The sequence below is a fragment of the Macaca thibetana genome, chromosome 11 (assembly GCF_024542745.1).
Source record: "Macaca thibetana thibetana isolate TM-01 chromosome 11, ASM2454274v1, whole genome shotgun sequence".
NCBI lineage: Eukaryota > Metazoa > Chordata > Mammalia > Primates > Cercopithecidae > Macaca > Macaca thibetana.
In genome coordinates this window covers 91223544-91247010 of record NC_065588.1, presented here as the reverse complement: position 1 = coordinate 91247010, position 23467 = coordinate 91223544, and the positions used below count along the sequence as shown (strand labels likewise).

General features: G+C 42.3%; 2 protein-coding genes across 3 annotated transcripts in view; one reads left to right on the top strand and one right to left on the bottom strand.

Annotated features, from left to right (window-relative positions):
• METAP2 (methionyl aminopeptidase 2) overlaps nt 1-23467 on the bottom strand; it is an 817888-nt gene that overhangs the window by 619558 nt on the left and 174863 nt on the right. The gene's annotated exons all lie outside the window — the stretch shown is intronic.
• TMCC3 (transmembrane and coiled-coil domain family 3) overlaps nt 22971-23467 on the top strand; it is a 308376-nt gene continuing 307879 nt past the window's right edge. Inside the window, exon 1 of one of the 2 annotated variants that reach the window (XM_050747181.1) lies at nt 22971-23086. In XM_050747181.1, coding sequence (XP_050603138.1) covers nt 23078-23086 — 9 coding nt within the window. In that variant the 5' untranslated portion in view covers nt 22971-23077. The remainder of the gene's footprint in view (nt 23087-23467) is intronic. The other variant, XM_050747178.1, reaches the window with a different exon arrangement.

The window sequence follows — 23467 nt, the reverse complement described above, 5'->3', positions numbered from 1 at the left end:
GGGCGCGGTGGCTCAAGCCTGTAATCCCAGCACTTTGGGAGGCCGAGATGGGTGGATCACGAGGTCAGGAGATCGAGACCATTCTGGCTAACATGGTGAAACCCTGTCTCTACTAAAAAATACAAAAAACTAGCCCGGTGAGGTGGCGGGCGCCTGTAGTCCCAGCTACTCGGGAGGCTGAGGCAGGAGAATGGTGTAAACCTGGGAGGCGGAGCTTGCAGTGAGCTGAGATCCGGCCACTGCACTCCAGCCTGGGCAACAGAGCAAGACTCCATCTCAAAAAAAGAAAACAATGACAAGAACATAACACCAACTCTGTCTTTATTTATTATTGTTTATTCTCAAGATGAGGCTGGATTTTGAGACAGGCATTTCCTGGTAATTGAACAGCATGATATTGGTTTTAAAGGTGAGACTGTGAGTTGTTTCGTTAGAGACTGTCTGGGGACAAGCCTGGAACACTCTATGGGGTACAGATGGTGTTTACTAATATTATTTGTAATCCATAAACATTTATATATATTCTTCAAAGAAGCTGTGTTCAGGTTTTTCTTATGCAAAAGCCTAATAAGGAGAACACAGTGCCATATGATTAGAAGGAGATGATAAAGTATTCACCTTTCTTTCCAAAATCTCTTTCCTATAGCACCTAAAATTGCCATGTTATTTAGACTTTTGAGATGAGGACATTGGACACTCTTCTAAAACATAACCTCCCAGGCAATCTGGGAAGAGATAGCGATGGTACATTGAGCTGTTATCTTGAACTTATACCATCCTCCAATTAGTTTATTAAATTCCAGTAACCAAGCTGCTGATCAAAGGAAGGCAACAAGAAAGAAGTAATTTTTTTTTTGACATAGGGTCTCACACTGTTGTCCAGGCAGAAGTGCAGTGGTGCAATCATAGTTCATGGTAACCTCAAACTCCTGGGGTCAAGAGATCCTCCTGTCTTAGCCTCCCAAGGAGCTAAGACTACAGATGCTTGCCACCACGCCTGGCTATTTTTAATTTTTTTTTTGTAGAGATGGGGTCTTGCTATGTTGCCCAGGTTGGTCTCAAACTCCTGGCATCAAGTGATTCTCCCTCCTCAGCCTCCAAAATTGTTGGGATAACAGGTATGAGTCACTGCATCTAGCCCCCCAAAAGTAATTTTTGATGAAGGGAAGAAGCTAAGGAGGACCCATACATGAAGCCACACATTCATTCACTCATTCATTCCTTTATTCATTAATTCTAGCAACATTTATTGAGCACCTACTCTGTGCCATGATTTGGAACAGAGTACAAAGACTAGTGGAGGAGGCGTAATTCCAGGGCAGTGGTAGTGCTAGGGTAGAGGTATGTGGAAGGTAGGATGGACTACATTCAAAGGGCACCCTCCTCAGACTGGACAGGGTGGCTTGGGAAGGGAGGGCAGTTGTAAGGATAGCTTCCCGGAAGAAGTGGCACTGGGCTGAGTCCTGAACAACCCACAGAATTTACAAGGAGGGACGTTGCTTGTTGCAAAAATTAAGGCTCTGTGCTCAGATCTTTCCAGTTCAAAATTTTAATCAATTATCTGGATAAATATATAAAAAGGCACATTTATCATTGGCAGATGATGACACAAGGTTAAGAGAGACAGGGGTTACTTTGGACAGTGGCACAATCAGGGCTTAGGAAAATCTCGGCAGGGTAGAGGAATGGGCAAACCAACAAAATAAAGCTGACTAGAGGTAAATGAAAGGACTTGCACTGTGTTAAAACAACAACTGTCAACTGCAAACACTAGGCAGTAGGTGAGAGGTAGAAAAGTAACACATTCATGTTACATTTTAGTTCAGAAGTTGACAAACTATGGCTCAGCCAAATTCAGGCAGTTGCCTATTTTGTAAATAAAGTTTTACATTTTGTCTGTGGCTGCATTTGTGGGACAACAGCAGGGTTGAGTAGTTGCAATAGAGACCATATGAACAGCAAAGCCTAAAATATTTACTATCTGCCCCTTTACAGAAGAGTTTACTCACTCTTCTTGTAGCCAACTGCAAGTTCACTTTGAGCCAAGAGTAGGATAAGTGCACTAAAAGAAGCCAATTCCCTCTTAGGGTCACTTAATAAAAATATAGACTCTTAAAACTGTTCATGAATGAATACGTGAATGAATAAACAACCACGCAGGGGAGAGGGTGGCACGTCTTGGTCTTCGTGGACCACAGCCCACCTGAGTGCTGGGCTCAGTTCTGGGGATAAACGGTCATGTGTTGCTTAACAAGTGGGACATGTTCTGAGAAATGTGTCATGAGGCCATTTCATCATTGTGCCAACATCATAGAGGGCACTTACATAAACCTACCTAGATGGTATCACCTACTACCCACCTAGGCTATATGGTATAGCCTGTTGCTCTAGGTTGCAAACTTGTACAGCATGTTACTGTACTGAATACATAGGCAATTGTACACAATGGTATTTGTGTATCTAAACATAGAAAAGGCACAGCAAAAATGCAGTCTTATAATCTTATGAGACCACTGTGTATAAGCAGTCTGTGGTTGACCAAAATGTCGTTACGCAGCACATGACTGTAATTAAAGAGGAACACTGGCGGGGCGCCTGTAATCCCAGCACTTTGTGAGGTGTAGTCGGGCAGATTACTCAGATTACTTGAGCCCAGGATTTTGAGACCAGCCTGGGCAACATGGCAAAACCCAATCTCTACCAAAAATACAAAAATTAGCCAGGCATGGTGGTGTGCACCTGCAGTCCCAGCTACTCGGGAGGCTGAGGTGGGAGGATGGCTTGAGCCCAGGAAGGTCGAGGCTACAGTGAGTTGTGATTGTGCCATTTCACTCCAGCCTGGGCAGCAGAGCAAGACCCTGTATCAAAAAAAAAAAAAAAAAAAAAAAAAAGAAAATGAAAAAATAAATAAATAAATAGGGAAGAACACTGGCAACTGGAGCTACTCAAAGGAGAGGGGTGAGCTGTGTTGGGAATTACTGATTGAGGAACAAGTGAAGAAAATAGGGATGTGTAGCCTGAAGAAGCAAATGCTGAGAGGCGATCCACAGCATGAGCATCATGATAAAATGGACTAAGTCTTAGGGACCAAGCTCTAAATATGTTACCTCATTCGATCCTCAACAACCCTGGGAGATTGGCAGTGTTGGGATACCCATTTTGCAAACGAGGAATCTGAGGCATAGAAAAATTACGTTGCCCGGGATCACATAGCCAATGAACGGCGAAGCTGAGGCTCAGTCCATGCAAGCTGTCCCTAGAGTCCTCGTGCGTACCCTTTGTGGCCTCCATCATTGAAAAGGATGCGAATCACCTTGTTATCTCTGATTCCAACAGGCAGAGAAAACAGGGAAACAGACTCTAGCTTAATGCAAAGAAGACCTTTCAAATGTCCAGAGATGTAACATGTTTTAGCAGGGAGGAAACCTTCTCATTAGGGTGTGTTCAAGATGATGTGGCCGAGATTTCAGACAGAGGATTCCTGAATGGATAAGAGCAGCTGGCCTCCAAGATTCCTTCCCCTTCCATCAGGGTTGATTCTATCAGGGTCTGAGATTTGGGGCACTCACTAAGATGGTTGATGTAGGTCAGTAAGAGGCAGCAGTGGGACAAGACCTGGGAGGGAGGCACTTTTATTTTTTTCTTTTTTGAGACAGGGTTTTGCTCTGCTGCCAAGGCTGGAGTGTGGTGGTGTGATCATAGCTCACCACAACCTCCACTGCCCGGATTCGATCTGTCTTTCCTCCTCAGCCTCCCGAGTAGCTGGGAGCATGCGATCACACCCAGCTAATTTTTCATATTTTTTGTAGAGATGGGATTTTTGCCTTGTTGTCTAGGCTGGCCTTGAATTTTTGGACTCCAGCAATCCACCCACCTCAGCCTTCCAAAGTCCTGGGTTTACAGGTGTGAGTTATCAAGCCCAGCTGGGAGCCACTTTTCTAAGTATTACTTTACATGTGTTAACTCATTTCATCTTCAAAACAGCTGTATGATACCATGAATGTCGTCATTCCCATTTTACAGATGCAAAAACTGAGGCATGTAGTAGCTATCTAATTTAACCAGAGTCACACAGCTAGTAAGGATTAGAGCCAGGATTTGCTTTTAGGCAGTCTGACTCCAAAACCTGTGCTCTTAACCACTACCATACAAAAATCTATTAAGAGGGGATCTGTAACTTGAAAAAGCACCTTTTATTTTTCCCTTGCCTTCCCACCAAGGTTTTTGATACATTCCCTTCCTGCATTGAAAATCGCTACATTATTAGAAGTTAATGGTAGCAGTTGCCAATATAACATTCTCATTTTGTCAGACGATAATTTATAGGGCCTGTTTTTCTTGCTCTGAGGTAGGGGTTCCCAAATGCCCCATAAACTCCTACAGACTAATCAAGTTGACTTGACTGTGTTCAGTCTCTCGAAGTCATAACTGAAAGTATAAACAATAATGTCCTACTCATAATGTATGTCTGATTCATGTTTAAGCATTACTTCTGCTTTGGGAACCACTGGGTTTGTATACCTCTTTACAGAGGCAAGGCTGAGCTGTTGCCCAGGCTGAGTGCAGTGGCATGATCACAGCTCACTGCAGCCTCAACCTCCCAGGCTCAAGCCATCCTCCCATCTCAGCCTTCCAAGTAGCTAGGACTACAGGTGCGTGCCACCACAGCTAGCTAATGTTTTATTTTTTGCAGAAATAGTGTCTCAATTTGTTGCCCAGGCTAGTCTCAAATTCTTGGGCTCAAGCAATCCTCTGCCTTGGCCTCCCAAAGTGCTGGAACTATAGGCACAAACCACCGCACCCAGCCGGTTTCTGCATGTTAATTTTCCTGATGGTTAAGGTGGAATTTGGTTATAGCAGGGACTACAGTTGACACACAGTAGGTGCTTAATACGTATTTACTTAATAAATGTGGTCAATTGGAATTTATTGACTTTGGGGGAATAAGGGTGTTGAGGTAACTTTTTTCCCTTATGGCATTGGGCTCCGACAGTAAACAGCTAGTCCCATGTGATCCCAGGTCCTCCACCCCACCCTCTACAGAGTGATTTGTGCTTCCAGTCACTGGGCAAACAAAAATCAGAGCATGTCCTCAAATGCATAGCACTCCTGAGGGTAAAAATCTTTTATAAGAAAAACTGCAGTTATTATTTAGCCAAACACTATGTTTCCAACCCGATTTCCTTCCAGGTCTCTTTTTCCTCATTCAAACAAAGCATTGCCAGTCCAGTGAGGACACAGAACATGAATCGTTTAATAGCTGATTTGCTCCATAGAGAAGGATACAGGCTTTTGTGTGTAAGGAGACCGCTCGAATCACTGTGTACAAGGACAGAGAGTTCCTTGCTTGGCTTATTTACCGCATGTTTTAATTAGCTGCCAGGCCTCTTACAGCAGTCACTGTTCCAAAGGTAGAGAGATTTGAGCTTGTTTAGGTCACGGCTTCAGTAAGAGCTTTGTCATTAGGTCTGCACTTTGCTTCCTCTTTCATTTCTGCTCAGAGGCTGAGTTCTGTAATGCAATTCAGTGAAACTGGCGTCCTTCCAGCGGATAAGTAGCCCCAAAGACAGAGCACCAGACTGTGGGTGCCCCAAGGCCAAGAACTTCGTCTTATTGTCTTTGTACCTTCTTTGCCTGGAATAGTGCCTGACATACCAGGAGATGCTTAGTAAATGTTGGTTGAAATATTCTGCTGAGGCCCATTCAGAAGGCCTGTAAACCCTCACTTTCACCTCCCCCCATACTGTCTCCAAATCTCATGGAGTCCACCCAGAGGTGATATTCCAAGTATTAAACCAACATTACAGCATGGACTTTGACCAATCAGTCATTGAGCTGGAGCAGGAGCCCACAGGACCCCTCTTATGATAGACATTGACTCCTTAGCTTCTACTTGTCAGGGGGACCTAGGGAAAGGACAGTTAAGAAACAGGCATTGGGAGTTGGAGCACTGGCTACTTTCTAGTTGGAATTAAAGTATTTAAATATTTTGACAATGGTAGAGCTGTGCTACTTCGTATCAGCTGATTGTATCTGTTTAAATCCCTCAAAGCTGTCCAGTAGAATGTGGCCAGATGCATCTTTTTTTCCCAAAATGGAAATATTATTGCTTCCCCCCTAGAGAAACATGATTGCTGTAAAAATATTTTTAAAATAAAGTGAGCTGGGAAGATAGTAGCTGCAACATAGTTTTTAAAATTTCTTTGAATTCCCAAATAAAAACTGATAGAACAACTAGATGGCCAAATCAAAAACCCATGAACACATTTACAACAAAACTTGGTGAGAAGATATCCCTGCAACTCCCAAATCCACAAAGACCTGCATGGTACTAGCATCTGTGCAGGAGAACGCAGAGGGGCTTTCTCTGTGGGACTTCTGATGGATCTGAGAACAAGAGAATCTCCAAATAGTCAACAGTCGTTCACTGGAAAGCATGGCAGGCCAAGCTGAGGACAGCATTTGTTAACTGGGAAGAGGTTTGCCAGCTCCAATAGCGGGTGAGTGGAAGGGATTTGCTGTAAAAAAAATTGAAGGAGCTGGAGCAGTCTGGCTCCTAGAACCCTCAAAACTGACCAGCCAGGGATCCCTTTCAGGATAGGATTCTACCCTGAAGAGAAACTGTAGAAGTAGGCAGTAAAGAAGGGGTGGAGGTAGGTGGGGGTGGGGAGTTGAGGCAGGGGAGGGAACAGGGATAAGTGGTAAAAAGAAAGAGAACCAGGAAATCTCAGAAAACAAGCTGCAATATATGTTTTAGCTTCTTATAAAAATATCAGAAAAGGCAGTTCCATGAAGTCAGAAATATTACCTTGGGTCATACTTCTTTCTCGAGTTTCAGGAAATTGAGTTTTACATAAAAAAAAAAAAAAAAAAGGCAATAAAAAGTCTCAAGACCAAATCCTACACAAAATTATTTTAAGAATAAAAGAGGCTGGGTGTAGTGGCTCATGCCTGTAATCCCAGCACTTTGGGAGGCCAAGGTGAAGGGTTACTTGAGGCCAGAAGTTCAAGACCAGCCTGGGCAATATAGTGAGGCCCCATCTGTACAAAAAATTAAAAAAAAAAAAATTAGTTGGCAGAAGCCTGTAGTCCTAGGGATGCTGAGGTGGGACAATGAACTGTAATTGCACCACTGCATTCCAACCTGGGTGACAGAGCAAGACCTTGTCTCTGAAAAATAAATAAAAGATATGTGGAACAAAACAACATCCATTCAGACGAAACCACGCAGCAAGATATGTCTACAGAATAGATCAAAACGATTACCTTTTATTTGAAAGCCACTAAAAGATATTAAGAGAATAACTGAAGATATGAAAAAATAACATAAATCACAAAAAAATTTGTAAATTAGGTGATAGACTTCAAGAAAGAATTAGGAATAAAAGAAATGAAGACTAAACTTTGTGAATGAAGACTAAACTGAAAACTAAAGACAAATCCAACAGAAAAACAGAATGTGGGCCACGTGTGGTGGCTCACGCCTGTAATCCCAGCACTTTGGGAGGCCCAGGTGGGTGCATCACTTGAGCTCAGGAGTTCGAGACCAGCTTGGCCAATATGGTGAAACCCCGTCTCCACTAAAACAAATTAGCTGGGTGTGGTGGTGCACTCCTGTAGTCACAGCTACAGCTACTCAGGTGGCTGAGGCAGGAGAATTGCTTGAACTTGGGAGGCAGAGGTTGCAGTGAGCCCAGATCATGCCACTGCACTCCAACCTGGGCAACAAAGTGAAAAAAGAAAAACAGAATGTGAAAAGGCAGATTTTTTAAGTCAAAAAGAAATTAAGAAAGGAATTTTGTTAATATCAAGAGAAAGCGACAGATACTGAAGATAGGAGAAGATGATCCAACATACAAATAACAGGAATCCCCGAAGACAAAAAGTAAAGGAAGAAAACAATGCATTCTAAAATTATAAATTAAAAAATTATTTTTCCCTGAATTAAAAAAAAAAGATTTGAAGCTACATATGAATGAACATGCTGCACACTGGAGAATATCATACTGAAACTGACAGCACTTAGACATTTTCCAATAAAATTACTGTGCTTTAAAGAAGAAAAATTTCCTTTGAGCATCTAAGCAAGAACAGCAAGGGAAAGAAAATTATATCAACACCAGAATTTTTGAGAGCAATGATTTACCCCGTGAGAAAATTAAATAACATATTTAATATATTTAAGATAATAAATATATTTTAACCTGTTTAAGATACGTAAGAAAAAAGAACATGTAAGCCAAGAACTTTATATTCAGTAAATGTTTTTCAAATCTTCTGTTGTTCTCTTGATATCTTTTAGTGGCTTTTAAATGAAAGGTAATTGTTTCATTCTATTCTGTAAACTTTTAAGCGCTTGATGACTGTTATCAATAGACAAACTGTTATCAACAGTAAGAACTTAAGAAATATTATTCCTATTAACAGTTCCTGAGGATTCTACTTGAGAATAAGATTCACACGAGAGAAACTGGTGGTGAGAATTAGAAATACAGTTGATTTTGAATTAAGACTATACGAGTGTTGGCTGGGCGCGGTGGCTCACGCCTGTAATCCCAGCGCTTTGGGAGGCCGAGGTGGGCGGATCACGAGGTCAGCAGATCGAGACCACCCTGGCTAACATGGTGAAACCCTGTCTCTACTAAAAATACAAAAATTAGCGGGACAAGGTGGTGGGCGCCTGGAGTCCCAGCTACTCGGGAGGCTGAGGCAGGAGAATGGTGTGAACCCGGGAGGCGGAGCTTGCAGTGAGTGGAGATCGCGCCACTGCATTCCAGCCTGGGCGACAGAGCAAGACTCCGTCTCAAAAAAAAAAAAAAAAAAAAAAAAAGACTATATGAGCATTGAAACAGGATATCATGTAATGGGTAAATGATCAGATAATGTAATATAGTGCAACTATTAAGGCCAGGTACAGTTGCTCATGCCAGTAATCCCAGCACTTTGGGAGCTGAGGTGGGAGGATCACTTGAGGCCAGGCACTTGAGACTGCAGTGAGCTATGATCATGCCACTGTGCTCCAGCTTGGGTGACAGAGTGAGACTCTGTTGCTAAAAAAAAAAAAAAAAAAAAAAAAAAGTAAAATTAAAATTTAAAAATGAGGCAGCAGAATAGGGAGAGTAAATACAAAAATGTTCTTAAATGTTCTCAGTAGTAATATTTAGTGTATTATTATTGCCATTCTGAGAGAGTTGTGTGATAAATAAGTAATTATAGGATATTCTACTTCTATCATCACTTGTGTTCTTAAGAACCAGGAGTCTCGTTTGTTTGTTTGTTTGAGGTGAAGTCTCGCTCTTGTCCCCCAGGCTGGAGTGCACGGGCGAGATCTCAGCTCACTGCAACTTCCACCTCCCAAGTTCAAGCAATTCTCCTGCCTCAGCCTCCCAAGTAGCTGGGATTACAGGCGCCTGCCACCACATCCAGCCAATTTTTTAATTTTTAGTAGAGGCAGGGTTTCACCATGTTGGCCAGGCTGGTCTCAAACTACCAGGAGTCTCATTTGGAAGAAGGTATAATACAGAAGAGGTCAAATAAAAACAAGAATGACTTGGAATTGGAGCTACTAGTATGATATATATCACATAATACTAGCTAGAGAGAGTATATAGTTTACAGATTTTATCTGTATAGATAGTCTTGTAGTTTAGCTCTGTCCCCTGAAGAGGCCTAAAATTTCTGACCAAGTCAGCAGCCAGGAGCATTCCTAGTACCAAGATCGTAGTCCTGAAACACTATTTACCACTAAAAGAAATGAAGACTTCCTGGAAAAACTGATCATTTTCAGAGAAATGGTTGATTTCTATCTGGGACAGAAAATGCACGAGATGAGCCTAGAGCATTCTGTAATACTCAGTAGCAAGAAAAATATCAAACACATCTAGGTACATGGAGAAATAAAACCCTGAGAAGCCAAATTGAAGGGGCTCTTATTGGCCAAAAACAGGTCAATGCTAGTTTTCATGGAAGTTAATAATTGTAATTGATTAAAATGATCAAAAATGTTTAAATTCGGGAATTCATATGAATATTTTAAAAGATTGGTCACCTTCAGAAGATGATAGGGAACCAACTCATTATCTTGAAATCTGTAAGAGAAGTGCATAGAATCAAGCTTTTCTTTTGCCTTTTCTGTATAAACTGTAATACTAGCTAACCAATAGGGGAAATTACCTCTTTATAAAAGCATTTCAATTAATGAATGAAAAAGAAATGCAGAATTAGAAATCTTTATTTTGCAATCCTTAAGAAATGAATGGATTCGCGTAGAGGTGTTTATAGTATCCTCTAACGGTAGTTTGAATTTCTGTGGGATCAGTGGTGATATCCCCTTTATCATTTTTTATTGTGTCTATTTGTTTCTTCTCTCTTTTCTTCTTTATTAGTCTGGCTAGCGGTCTATTTTGTTAATCTTTTCAAAAAATCAGCTCCTGTATTCATTGATTTTTTTTGAAGGATTTTTTGTGTCTATCTCCTTCAGTTCTGCTCTGATCTTAGTTATTTCTTGTCTTCTGCTAACTTTGGACTTTGCTTGCTCTTGCTTCTCTAGTTCTTTTAATTATGATGTTAGGGTGCCAATTTTAGATCTTTCCTGCTTTCTCCTGTGGACATTTAGTGCTTTAAATTTCCCTCGAAACACTGCTTTAGCTGTGTCTCAGAGATTCTGGTACATTGTGTCTTTGTTCTCATTGGTTTCAAAGAACTTATTTATTTCTGCCTTAATTTTGTTATTCACCCAGTAGTCATTCAGGAGCAGGTTGTTCAGTTTCCATGTGGTTGTGCAGTTTTGAGTGAGTTTCTTAATCCTGAGTTCTAATTTGATTTGCACTGTGGTCTGAGAGACTGTTAATGATTTCCGTTCTTTTGTATTTGCTAAGGAATGTTTTACTTCCAATTATGTGGTCAATTTGAGAATAAGTGCAGTGTGGTACTGAGAAGAATATATATTCTGTTGTTTTGGGGTAGAGAGTTCTGTAGATGTCTATTAGGTCTGCTTGGTCCAGAACTGAGTTCAAGTCCTGAATATCCTTGTTAATTTTCTGTCTCATTGATCTGTCTAATATTGACGTTGGGGTGTTAAAGTCTCCCACTATTATTGTGTGGGAGTCTAAGTCTCTTAGTAGGTCTCTAAGAACTTGCTTTATGAATCTGGGTGCTCCTGTATTGGGTGCATATATATTTAGGATAGTTAGCTCTTCTTGTTGCATTGATCCCTTTACAATTATGTAATGCCCTTCTTTGTCTTTTTTGATCTTTGTTGGTTTAAAGTCTATTTTATCAGAGACTAGGATTGCAGCCCATGCTTTTTTTTTTTTGCTTTCCGTTTGCTTGGTAAATATTCCTCCACCCCTTTATTTTGAGCCTATGTGTGTCTTTGCACATGAGATGGCCCTAGGAAGAGTGTTCATTTCTGGTTTACAAGGCCAGTGTATTAATTTATACTACGAGGGCAAGTTCATTTGAGTAGGTTGTTTTCGATTAGGGAGACTAGTGGTATTAGGATTAGAATTGTGATGAAGTATATTATGGATGCTACTTGGCCGATAGTGATGAGGGGTTGGGTTACTGGTTCGCTTCCAATTCAGGTAAGGGTCAGTAGGATTGTGATTAGGAGTCAGAATAGAAATTGGCTGAGTGGGCGGAATATTATGCTTTGTTGTTTGGATTTGTGAAGTATGGGGATGGCTGCTAGGATAAAGATTGATAGGAAGAGTGCCAGCACGCCTCCCAATTTGTTGGGGACGGATCGTAGGATTGTATATGCGAATAGGAAGTATCACTCCGGCTTGATATGTGGGGGAGTATTTAGTGGGTCGGCTGGAATGTAGTTATCTGGGTCGTTTAGGAGGTTAGGTGAGAGTAGTGTTAGTGTCGCTAGGACAAAGAGAAGGAGGACCAGACCTAGGGCATCTTTGATTGTGTAGTAGGGGTGGAAGGCGATTTTGTCCGAGTCGGAGGAGATTCCGCAAGGGTTGTTTGATCCTGTTTCGTGTAGGAATAGTAAGTGTACGGTTGTGAGGGCGACGATGATGAAGGGTAGGATAAAGTGTAAGGTGAAGAATCGTGTGAGAGTGGGGCTATCAATGGCGTATCCTCCTCAGATTCACTGGACGAGGTTAGTTCCGATGTATGGGATTGCTGATAGTAAGTTTGTGATTACTGTTGCCCCCCAGAATGATATTTGGCCTCATGGGAGGACATAGCCCATGAAAGCTGTTGTTATGGTTATAAGAAGGAGTATAATGCCAATGTTTCAGGTTTCTAGGAGGAGATACGAGCCATAGTAGAGGCCTCGGCCCATGTGTAGGAAGAGGCAGATGAAGAGTATAGAGGCACCATTGGCGTGGAGGTAGCGAGTAATCCAGCCGTAGTTTACGTCTCGGGTAATATGTGCAATTGAGGAGAAGGCAGAGGAGGTGTCTGGTGAGTAGTGTATTGCTAAGAATAGGCCTGTAATGATTTGCAAAATTAGGCAGGCTGCAATAAGCGAACCGAAGTTTCATCATATGGAAAGGTTGGGTGGGGTGGGTAAATCAATGAGGGAGCAGTTAATTATTTTTATGATTGGGTTGGATTTGCGTATTGGAGTCATTAGTGCTTTTATAGTTGAAGTACAACGATGGTTTTTCATACCATTAGTTATGGTTGGAGTCCATATGGAAGCAATGATATATATTTTGTTTGCATTGAGTGTATTATTAGTTATGGGGTTTGTGGGGTTTTCTTCTAAGCCTTCTCCTATATACAGCACACCAATGGGTCTTGACTCTTTATTCAATTTGCCAATCTGTGTCTTTTAATTGGGGCATTTAGCCCATTTACATTTAAGGTTAATACTGTCATGTGTGAGTTGGATCCTGTCATTATGGTGCTAGCTGGTTACTTTGCCTGTTAGTTGATGCAGTTTCTTCATAGTGTCGATGGTCTTTACAATTTGGTATGGTTTTGCAGTGGCTGGTACCAGTGTTTCCTTTCCATAATTTAGTGCTTCCTTAAGGAGCTCTTGTAAGGCAGGCCTGGTGGTGACAAAATCTCTCAGCATTTGCTTGTAGCTGGGACCACAGGCACACGCCACTACATCTGGTTAATTAAAACAATTTTTTTGTAGACACAGGATCTCACTCCGTTGGCCAGCCTTGTCTCAAACTCCTGGCCTCAAGTGATCCTCTCACCTCAGTCCTCCAAAGTGTTGACATGGCCACCGTTCCTGGCCACCTGTTTGTCTTCTTCTTCTGTTTCTTTTTTCTTTCTTTTTTTTTTTTTTTTTGGAGATAGAGTCTCGCTCTGTCACCTAGGCTGGAGTGCAGTGGCGTGATCTCGGCTCTGTTGTCCAAGCTGGAGTGCAGTGGCATGATCTGGGCTCACTGCAACCTCTGCCTCCCAAATTCAAGCAATTCTCTTGCCTCAGCCTCCCAAGTAGCTGAGACTAGAAGCACATGCTGCCATACCCGGTTAATTTTTTAAATTTTTAAATTTTATTTTAGTAGAGACCAGATTTCACCATGTTGCCTAGGCTGGTCTCAAACTCCAGAGTTCAGGCAATCCGTCCGCCTCAGCCTTCCAATGTGCTAGGATTACAGGCATGAGCCACCACACCCAGCCTGTTTTATTTTTAAATAAAAAGGTTTAGAAAATGATACTGAGAAATTATAAGCCCAATTCTCTACCCCAACTTTAGAAATAAATACTGTTAACATTTTGGCGTTAAACTTTATAGACTTTTTAATGAATATATAAGTATGTATGATATGTAGGTTTTACCTAAATAAGATTATACTACAGATTAATTTTTAAACTAAACTTTTTACTCAGCAATATGTCATGGATATCTTTCCATGTTGAATTACACTTAGCAGCCATATTCATTTATCATTAAAAAGTAATTATTTTTAAATAAAAATGGTATCTGGTCCTTAAAAAAGTTTTTAAGCAATATGGAAAAATACAAAAAAGAAAAGCAGCACATTTCTCAAAATCTCACCACCAAAAAATGAGTGTTAACATAATTCAAAAAGCCTCTCTATTTATATGTAAAGATAGAAGATGATTGAGAGAGAGAGAGAGAGAGAATTTTATGACTACCAAGGTTATTTTAATTACTGAATTTAAGTTTGTTTCACTTTAACACAATAAAAATATCTATAATTAAGCTGAAATAATTCAGTTTCAGATAACCTTTTTTTCCCCCTCATCATGGGAGAAGTTACTAAGATATGCCTGAGGTTAAGAAAAAACTGTAGAAATCATTAAGACATTTAAGTGTTTCTTTTACGTTTCAATTTTGGATGATCTCAATTGGTTCTCTGCAGATAGAAGATGAAGTAATTAGCACTCATACTTCCTTTCACTCTCCGTCACCTCCTGATTTTAAAAATCTTTCTATTATTTTTACTTTGTCAGAATTTGTAACATTTTCAATTTATTCCACTGCTAGAATTCCATCAGTTATTTAGTCTTAGTTCTCTATTTAAATACTGAACTGTCGACCATCAGCACTTTTACATTTTACCTTGGTGTCTTCTGTTCCTGATTTTTTTTTTTTTCATTCATCTCCTGCTCCTGTTTGGCTGGATTTTTTTTTTTCCCCCAAGAAGGGCTTGTGTGTTTTACTCCCTGAGTTCTTTCATGCTTCAGAATATCTGTAGATGGTTATGTGTAACCATTTTAGGTCTCTCTCCAAGCTAGGTAGACGGGGTGTGTGTGTGTGTGTGTGTGTGTGTGTGTGGTTTTGTTTTGTTTTGTTTTTAGAGACAAGGGCTCACTCTGTCACCCAGGCTGGAGTACCCTGGAGTGATCATGACTCACTGCAGCCTTAACCTCCTGGGTTCAAGCAGTCCTCCCACCTCAGCCTCCCAAGTAGCAAGAACTACAGGCATGTGCCACCACGCCTAGCTGATTTAAATAAATGTATTTTTGTAGAGACCAGAGTCTAGCTGTGTTGTCCAGGCCGATGGCATTGTTTCATTGTCTTCTGGCTTGGGGTTGTTTTGGACTTGTTCGTATCTGTTTTGATTCTACCCCCACCTACCCCTAGCTTCATGGATGATTTGCCTTTTCTGCCTAGATACCTAAATAACTCTTTTCCCTTAAAAATTATTAACTTAACCAGACTATGTTTTTATGTCTGTTTAAAGTACTTTTTGTCTGGCATACAGTATAAATTTTCCTCTGCAGATTCAGTTCTTTCTTCATTTTAGAAAAACTCTTCCTGTATTGTGGGTCTAAATGCATATTTTGTTACACTTATTGGATTGTCTACATCAATTAGGGACACCAAGTATCTTATGTTTGATTTCTCTTGGTTCTCTTATTATCTCATTATCCTCTCCCTAATTGCTTTACTCCCTCCTTGGCAAATTATGCATTTGCCATGATTATCGCAAACCTTTTACTATCCATTAATTCAATGTTCAATCATGTCTTTCCTGTTATTTGGCATTTCTAATTTATATATTAGGTCTATAATGGTGTTGTTTCAGTTTTTGGTTCATTTCTTTAGCTCTGACACCTTTTTGCTCTCTTTTGGTCATGTTTTCATCTCAATTTTGAGGTCTTATTTACCCACGTTCATATTCTGAAAGCATTTATAGTGCAAAGCACTACCTGGGGGATGTGTTTCATGGGTTTATGTTTTCTTCCATACTGGTTTCTTCACAGTGCATACATTATCTTCCTTCCTCCCCACTCCACCCTTTTTTGACTGTACCACATTTACATGGTCATGTTTTCATCTTAATCTTGTTTCATAGGGGCAACTCCAACCAGATCCTTTTGTAACTGTTATATAGTGTGGATGAAGTCTCCTTGGCCCCCGTTTCACCTTATCTCAGATGAGTTTGTTGTCATCTCTCTAAGCTACAGTTTTTCTTCATTACATCTGGTATTAGGAAAAGAAGAATCTGTGATCATGATTTACTCTGTTATCTTTACCCTGAAATTATTAGGATGATTTTTTAAATGCAAATCTCATCCTAATGTCATATCTTGCTTAAAACTTTTCAGCGGGTTTTTAAAGCTTTTAGGAAAAATGTCTAAACTTCCTTCCTCACATCCAAGATCCTTTATTATTTGGCTTACCTACCTTCCTGGCCTGAGGTCTCCCATCACTCTCTACCACATTTGCTAACTGCTCACAGGAGGCTTTTCGCTGGACCTCGATTAGAACTCAGAACCCTTCTCAATACAGGGCTTCAGGTAGCCGATTGTCCATCTGGTCTCTAGTTAAATTCCATTTGTCATTCAAAACTTAGTTCCAATGTAACCAAAATGGAACTGATGAGAGAACCAAAGTCAAGACTAGGATGGCAATTGTGCAAATGGAAAGGGAGAAACAGTGTCTATATCTACTGCCAAAGCCGGAAAGATATAGACTTTATTACTATATAATCATACTTTGTCATCAGTGTCTTTTCCAGTATGGTGTAATGTTTTTTGTTTTTTGTTTTTTTTGACAAAGTCTCATTCTGTTGCCTAGACTGGAGTGCAGTGGCGCGATCTTGACTCAGTGCAACCTCTGCCTCCCGGGTTCAAGCGATTCTCATGCCTCAGCCTCCTGAGTAGATGGAATTACAGGCATCCGCCACCACGCCCAACTAATTTTTGTATTTTTAGTAGAGACAGATTTTAACCATGTTGGTCAGGCTGGTCTCAAACTCCCGACCTCAGGTGATCCACTTGCCTCAGCCTCCCAAATTGCTGGGATTACAGGTGTGAGCCACTGCGCCCTGTCGGCGTAGTGGGTTTTAAACCCAGACTACCTGGACTCAGGACTTAGCTCTGCCACTTGCTATCTGTATGATTTTGGGGTGACATTATGTAATCTTTACGTGCCTGTTTCCTTATGAGAATTAATTAATGTATGTAAAGCTTTCACTAATTATATGCTCAAAAATGTTACTTAATGTTTTTTATTAAAAGGCACCATCATGGACAGCAATAATGGTCCCATACCACCCAGGACGAATACCTGATAACCTGGGAGCTGTCCGTGGTGCTAAAACAGCGCTCTCCATCACAGGACAATGTCCCACTGTTTGTCATATTTTTAGCCCTATATAGGGTAAATCCCTAGTTACATCTTTCCAGCTTTGGCAGTGGATGTAGAAATTGTTTTTCCCTTTCCATTTCCACAACCACCATCCTAATCTTGACCTTGGTTCCTTCATCAGTTCTATTTTGTGTGACTGAGGTTAGCCTCCTAACTTGTCTTCCTACCTCTAGGCCATTTAATCTACCATGATCACATTCTCATCCTCCAAATTCTTCTTAATATGAAGTCAGATCCCTACTTACTAACTCAAGGGAATTTCAAAGAAGTATTTTATTTTATTTTTGAGATGGGGTCTCGCTCTATCATTCAGACTTGAGTGCAGTGGTGTGATCTTGGCTCACTGCAGTCTCAACCTCCCCGAGCTCGGATGATTCTCCTGTTTCAGCCTCCTGAGTAGCTGGGACTACAGGTGCGTGCCACCACGCCTGGCTAATTTTTGTATTTTTTTATAGAGATGGAGTTGCACTGTTTCCCAGGCCAGTCTTGAACTCCCGAGCTCAATCAAAGGAGTAGAAACAATGCAAATGGCAACATGAGGGGATAGTTAAACAATAATATATCACTAAGATGTGGATATTGAGCAGCCAATAAAGGTAATTATTAAGGCTATGTAAAACATAGGAAACATTAATCAAGGGATAACAGCAGACCATAATATAGTTTGAACATCATTCATTCATTTATTCAACAGGTACTAAGCACACCTATTTTGGGATAGACCATGGAGATGTAAGAATTAAGATAGTCCCTTCTTTAAAGGAGTTCAGAGTCTAGCAGGAGAGGTAGCTATGTAAACAGATTACAGATGCATTTGGACGAAGACTAAAAAGGAGCATGGAATTAAATACATAAGTAGCACTAAGGGGTGCAAGTCTGGGTGAATTTTGTCTTTTAAAATATCCACTAAGGGGTGAACTCTGGCACAGAGCCTTAGAAGAAAGAAGAAAACTAAATTCCTATGACAAAGGTGACACACAGCTCTAGGTAAGTTCTTTCCCATTCTACCCTGCATCTTCAGGCCACAAGAAGAAGAAAAATAAAAAGATCAATAGAATGTCAAGCCCCTAAATTGTGGTTCAGAGAAGTTGAACAGGCCTTGGCAAGGGCAAGAAAAGAAATAGCATAGCAACCATGCAAACCTTCTACAGCAAAGTAAAGGACCCCGAATATCCTTAAGTAACTGTGATATTGGAATAAAAAATAAAAATTAACAAGTCACAAGTCCCAGGATTCCCTAAGAATGGTTTATTGACTCACCACCTCTACATTGTGGCTCATTCCACTGCACCCTTTGAAGAATATTCTTGCTGGGCATGGTGGCTCATGCCTGTAATCTCAGCACTTTGGGAGGGCTAGGTGGGGGGATCACTTGAGGCTAGGAATTTGAGACCAGCCTGGGCAACATAGCAAGACCCCATCTCTAAAAAACAAACAAAAAGAATTGTAGAGATAGGTGTGGCAGCATGCACCTGTAGTCCCAGCTACTTGAGAGGCTGAAAAAAGAATATTCTTCACTCTTCCCATTCAAATCTTATATTTTTTCAAGCTATAAACTCATCTCCTTTAAGAATTCTTTCTTAACTAATGTCATTCTATTCTAGTATAAATGCTTGAAAGTCAGTTTTAGTGGATATAAAATTCTTGGCTCACATTTTCACCACTTTGAAGAAATTCTGGAGAGAGAAGAGTCTGTGTGATACACTAACATCCACCTATTGCTGCTCAATCTCTTGGGTTCTGGAGTCAGAATTGGGCTAGACGTGTGTCACTAATTAAACATGCAGCCTTTGGCAAGTTGTTTCATCTCAATAATAGTCTATCATATGGAGAAGATATTAACAATAATCTTGCAGAGTTTTGTGAGGATGAAACAGATTGATACATGACTTTTCACAGTGCCTGTAACATATAAAGTACTCAATGCATGTAGCTGTGATACATGTTTCCTTGAAATTATTCTTGGTCTCTCTCAGGGAAATTTGGACTGATTTAATCAATAATGTATACTCCCCGTAGTAGGTATTTAATAGATGCCTTATGAAGGATTCATATTTAGGAACATGGTAAAGGAAAACAACATTTAATTACTAATGCTTTTCTAAATGGAGGATGACAGACTGGTAAGAAATTATGCTAATTGATAACATTTCTTATCTACAAAAAGAAGAAATTATTGTTATTTCTTTTACTATTTATGTAAAATTGTAAACTAGTTCCTTTTTGTTCAGTTTTATATCAAATGCCTATCTACCTTAGTAAGTAATGAAAGAAGTAAGCTTGACCTCCTAATGCTAGTATACTTCCTACTGTATTAAGATGAAGACCTGTGAATCCAGCCTGCAGATCAAGATGGCTGAATAGGCCAGGCGCAGTGGCTCATGCTTGTAATCCCAGCACTTTGGGAGGCCGAGGCATGTGGATCACCTGAGGTCAGGAGTTTGAGACCAGTCTAGCCAACATGGTGAAACCCCGTCTCTACTAAAAGTTCAAAAATTAGCTGGGTGTGGTCGTGGGTGCCTGTAATCTCAGCTACTCGGGAAGCTGAGGCAGGAGAATCACTTGAATCTGGGATGTGGAAGTTGCAGTGAGCTGAGATGGTGCTAATGCACTCCAGCCTGGGTGACAAGAGCAAAACACTATCTCAAAAAACAAACAAACAAAAAACAGTGTTGTTTGTGACTGGTGGAAATGTTGTTAAACAATTAAGAAAAAAGGGAAAAACATAGTGTTCTCAAACATTAGATGATTTGCAAGGAAACAAATAATATGGCTGAGTTTAGAAGGCTAATGGAGATATGATAATATGAAACAGACAACTCTATCATTAAAGTATTTTGAAGATTCTTTAAACATATGAAAGAAACAAAGAACTTTCCCCCTCCCCCTGGAATAAAAAAGGGGAAAATCTGATTCAATCTAGTTTTACTTTTAAATTGATTCTTCAGGGTAGTTAATGAGAGCATTGGAAACATGAGGATTTCCATAGGTGGCCAGTGTGACTGTGTTCCATTAGCAACTGACATGTTGTCATTTATTTGGTATAGTTAAATAACAGTCTTGGTTTCTGAAGGCAACTTAAAAATGATTCAGGCTAACTAATGCTTCAAGATCATCCTAACAACTACTTAACTGAAACTGACTCCCCCTCCCCACACCAGGAGTCTTACTCAAGTTTAGTAAGAAATGAACATTAGGGCGGGCTCGGTGGCTCATGTCTGTAATCCCAACACTTTGGGAGGCCGAGGTGGGTGGATCACCTGAGGTCGGAAGTTCAAGACCAGCCTGGCCAATATGGTGAAATCCTGCCTCTACTAAAAATACAAAAAATTAGCTGGTGTGGTGGCGGGTGCCTGTAATGCCAGCTACTTGGGACACTGAAGCGGGAGAATTGCTTGAACCTGGGAGACAGAAGTTGCAGTGATCCGAGATTGTGCCACTGCACTCCAGACTGGGCACAACAGAGCGAGACTCCGTCTCAAAGGAAAAAAAGAAGAACATTAATTCGATTAGATATCACATTTGCAAAGCAAAGAGTATTAATTAGAGGGAGCAGGAAGAGGTGCTGTTGTAGAAAGCAGCATAAGCAGTGTTAAAACAAGGGGCTGTGGTGAGATCACACAAACCAATGAAGTGGCTAACACTGTACCTCCAGGTTAAGATTTCTTACAATGCTGAGCAAGAATACTGATACTTTAATACTCAGATAGTAATACTCTAAATCTTCAACTTTACTTCTGGCTAGGCCTTTAATGCATCTATTTTGTCCAAGTCATCATTTTACAGATGAGGAAGCTAAGGCTCAGAGATACCAAGTGACTGATCTATGACAAAAGCTCATGTTTTTACTTCCAGGAACACCTTTACACAGTTGCACGTTTTCTATGAAGCAGAGGAGGGCAGTATTGCATGGGCATTAAGTGAGAGGGCCCTCGCGTCAGACTGCCTTAGTTGAAATCCAGGCTGTGCCACTAACAAGCTGTGTGATCTTGGGCAAATTACCTGTCCTTTCTGAGCTGGAGTATCTCCCTCTAAAAAACCATAATATCACAGTACGTACTTCATAGAGTTGTGTGGATTGAAATGATAACACAGGTATGGCTCAGAAGGACATTTACTAACATTGTTATTTTCCCAAAGAAAGGCAAAAACACAAGAGCTCAATCAGAAGAGGTTCTTATCCACGGAAGAAAAAACCCACTGTATACAGATCATAAGATAAAGTAAAAAAGTGACATAGCAAGTGTCATTAATTGTCATTTCTTACATTTCCCCCTCACACATCAGTCACTCCTTCCCCTATCTGTGCTGATAGGCACCAAAGAGAAATCCAGACAAAATGTTTTTATTCATTAGATCATTAAGGTACTTTGTGTAATATTATGGTCTCTTTAGTGCTGCTGACACTCAATCGATGTTAGAAAATTATAAAGGTATTTCTTTGACAGCGGTGATCTGCCGGAATAACTGGCATAAAGGCAATGCCAAAGCTGAAACACTCAAGAGAAGTGTTTACCCGGCACAAGCCTTTGCATTCCCACTGCTGTCTGCCTGCATACCTGTCACAGCCGCTTTGAAAACACAAGCGTCCTTGGATGCTTTTCAAAAGATCCTTTGACAAACAAGAGATATTTTTTCTACACAAAATTCAGGCTGCCTTGAGTTCCGTGCTATTTGATTTACTTTGTTCAGCAGTTGAAGCAGAATAAAATCAGATTTCTTCCTGGAAGACCTTCCCTTATCATTCCATCCTGTTCTTGCGGATTTAGATGCTGCATTTTGGGCTCAAGGGTGCGCAGTGTTTTCATGATCTGGGGAATATATTTTTTCCCCCTTCTCATTTTTTCCCCCCAGAAGCATTAGCATTTGGGGATGGGCTTCCGTGTTGTTTGGAAAAGTGGGGGTGGAGGTCGATTGTGAAGAGAAAGCTGTGCACGCAGGGGGTTGCTAGGAAAACCCGTGGGTTTCGCTGGAATGGGGATGCAGACCCCTTCCCCTGCCGAGCGCCTTCACCTGAATGACACCAGGCCGTCTCTGTTCCACGGTGTTTCCTCCAGCCCCCCGGTGGACCTGCTGTTTACCACTCTTAACTCTCTTCCCACCCTTCCCTGCAAAGCTTTATGAATGCTCAGGACTTTCAAAAAACAATCGCAGCATCTAAGGAATGGAAAAGGGCCGGCGAGGTGGCTCACGCCTCTCATCCCAGCACTTTGGGAGGCCGAGGCTGGAGGATAGGTTGAGGCCAGGATTTTGAGACCAGCCTGGGCAAAATGGTGAGACACTGTCTCTATAAAAGAATAAAAATACAAAAATTAGCCAGGTGTAGTGGAGCGCGCTCCTGTGGTCCCAGCTACTGGGGAGGCTGAGGTGGGAGGATCGCTTGATCCTGGGAGTTCAAGGCTGCAGTGAGCCGAGATCGCGCCCCTGCGCTCAGCCTGGGGACAGATCGAGACCCTGTCTGAAAATCTAAAAAGAAAACTAAGAGTAGGAACGGACATTAGCGGGCCACCTTCCCATCCTATGGGGAGGATTTTAAGGTGGTGCTTTTAAGGCGGGTGAGAATTGCCATCTGCGCTCACCGCCAATCCTCTCTTGCTCCGCAAACTTGGGGTCCCCGCAGGGTGGGCCCACCGTTCACCCCTAAGCTTCTCCAGTTGAGTTCTGGGGGTTGCGGGACAGGCATCGGAGACCCGCTCCGCTCTCGGTGGGGCGGGAACTTGAGGAAGAGTAGAGGGGCGAAGCGGCCCGAGGAGGCGGGGACGACGCGACTGGGGCAGAAGGGCCCCGGGGCCCAGGGGATCCGCTAGCTCAGCGCGCCCTGGCCGGCTCCGCGCCGCCGCCGCAGCCCGGGTAGAGCCCAGGGGACCCCGCGGCCAGCGCGCCCCCGCCCCGCCCCCGTCGACTCTGAGGCCGCGGCGCAGGCGTGTGCAGGCGGGGGCAGCGCGGAGCTCCCGGTCGGCCGAGCGTCACCGCCCGCCCAGCCCTTCTCGCGCTCAAGTCGCCGAGTCCAGCCCGGACGGCCCCGACACCATGCGGAGGGTGAGTGAGCCGTTGCCCCGGGGCCCTCGCGGCGGGAAGGGTGAGGGCGCGGCGGGGCCGGACGTCGGCTGGGAGCGGGGACGCCCGTAGGGGACTGGGGAGGGGAAGGGGCTCCGCGGGAGCCCCGGCCTGCACTCTTCGAGGTTGCGCACGCACGTCGGAGCCCTGGGCCGGCGCCTGCGAGGTGGGCTGCCCCGGGGCTCCACCCCCCGCCTGCGGGCGAGCCACTTCTCCGGCGCCCCACATGCCCGCCCGGCTGCCTTCGGCCCAGCGCCCGGGTCCTTCCTTGGAAGCCCGGGCAGCTCTGCTGGGCGTCGGTGGGGCTCCCTCGGCGCACACCCCAGAGAAGGAGCCAGCCCCAGGTCCGGGCCAGGTGGGCGA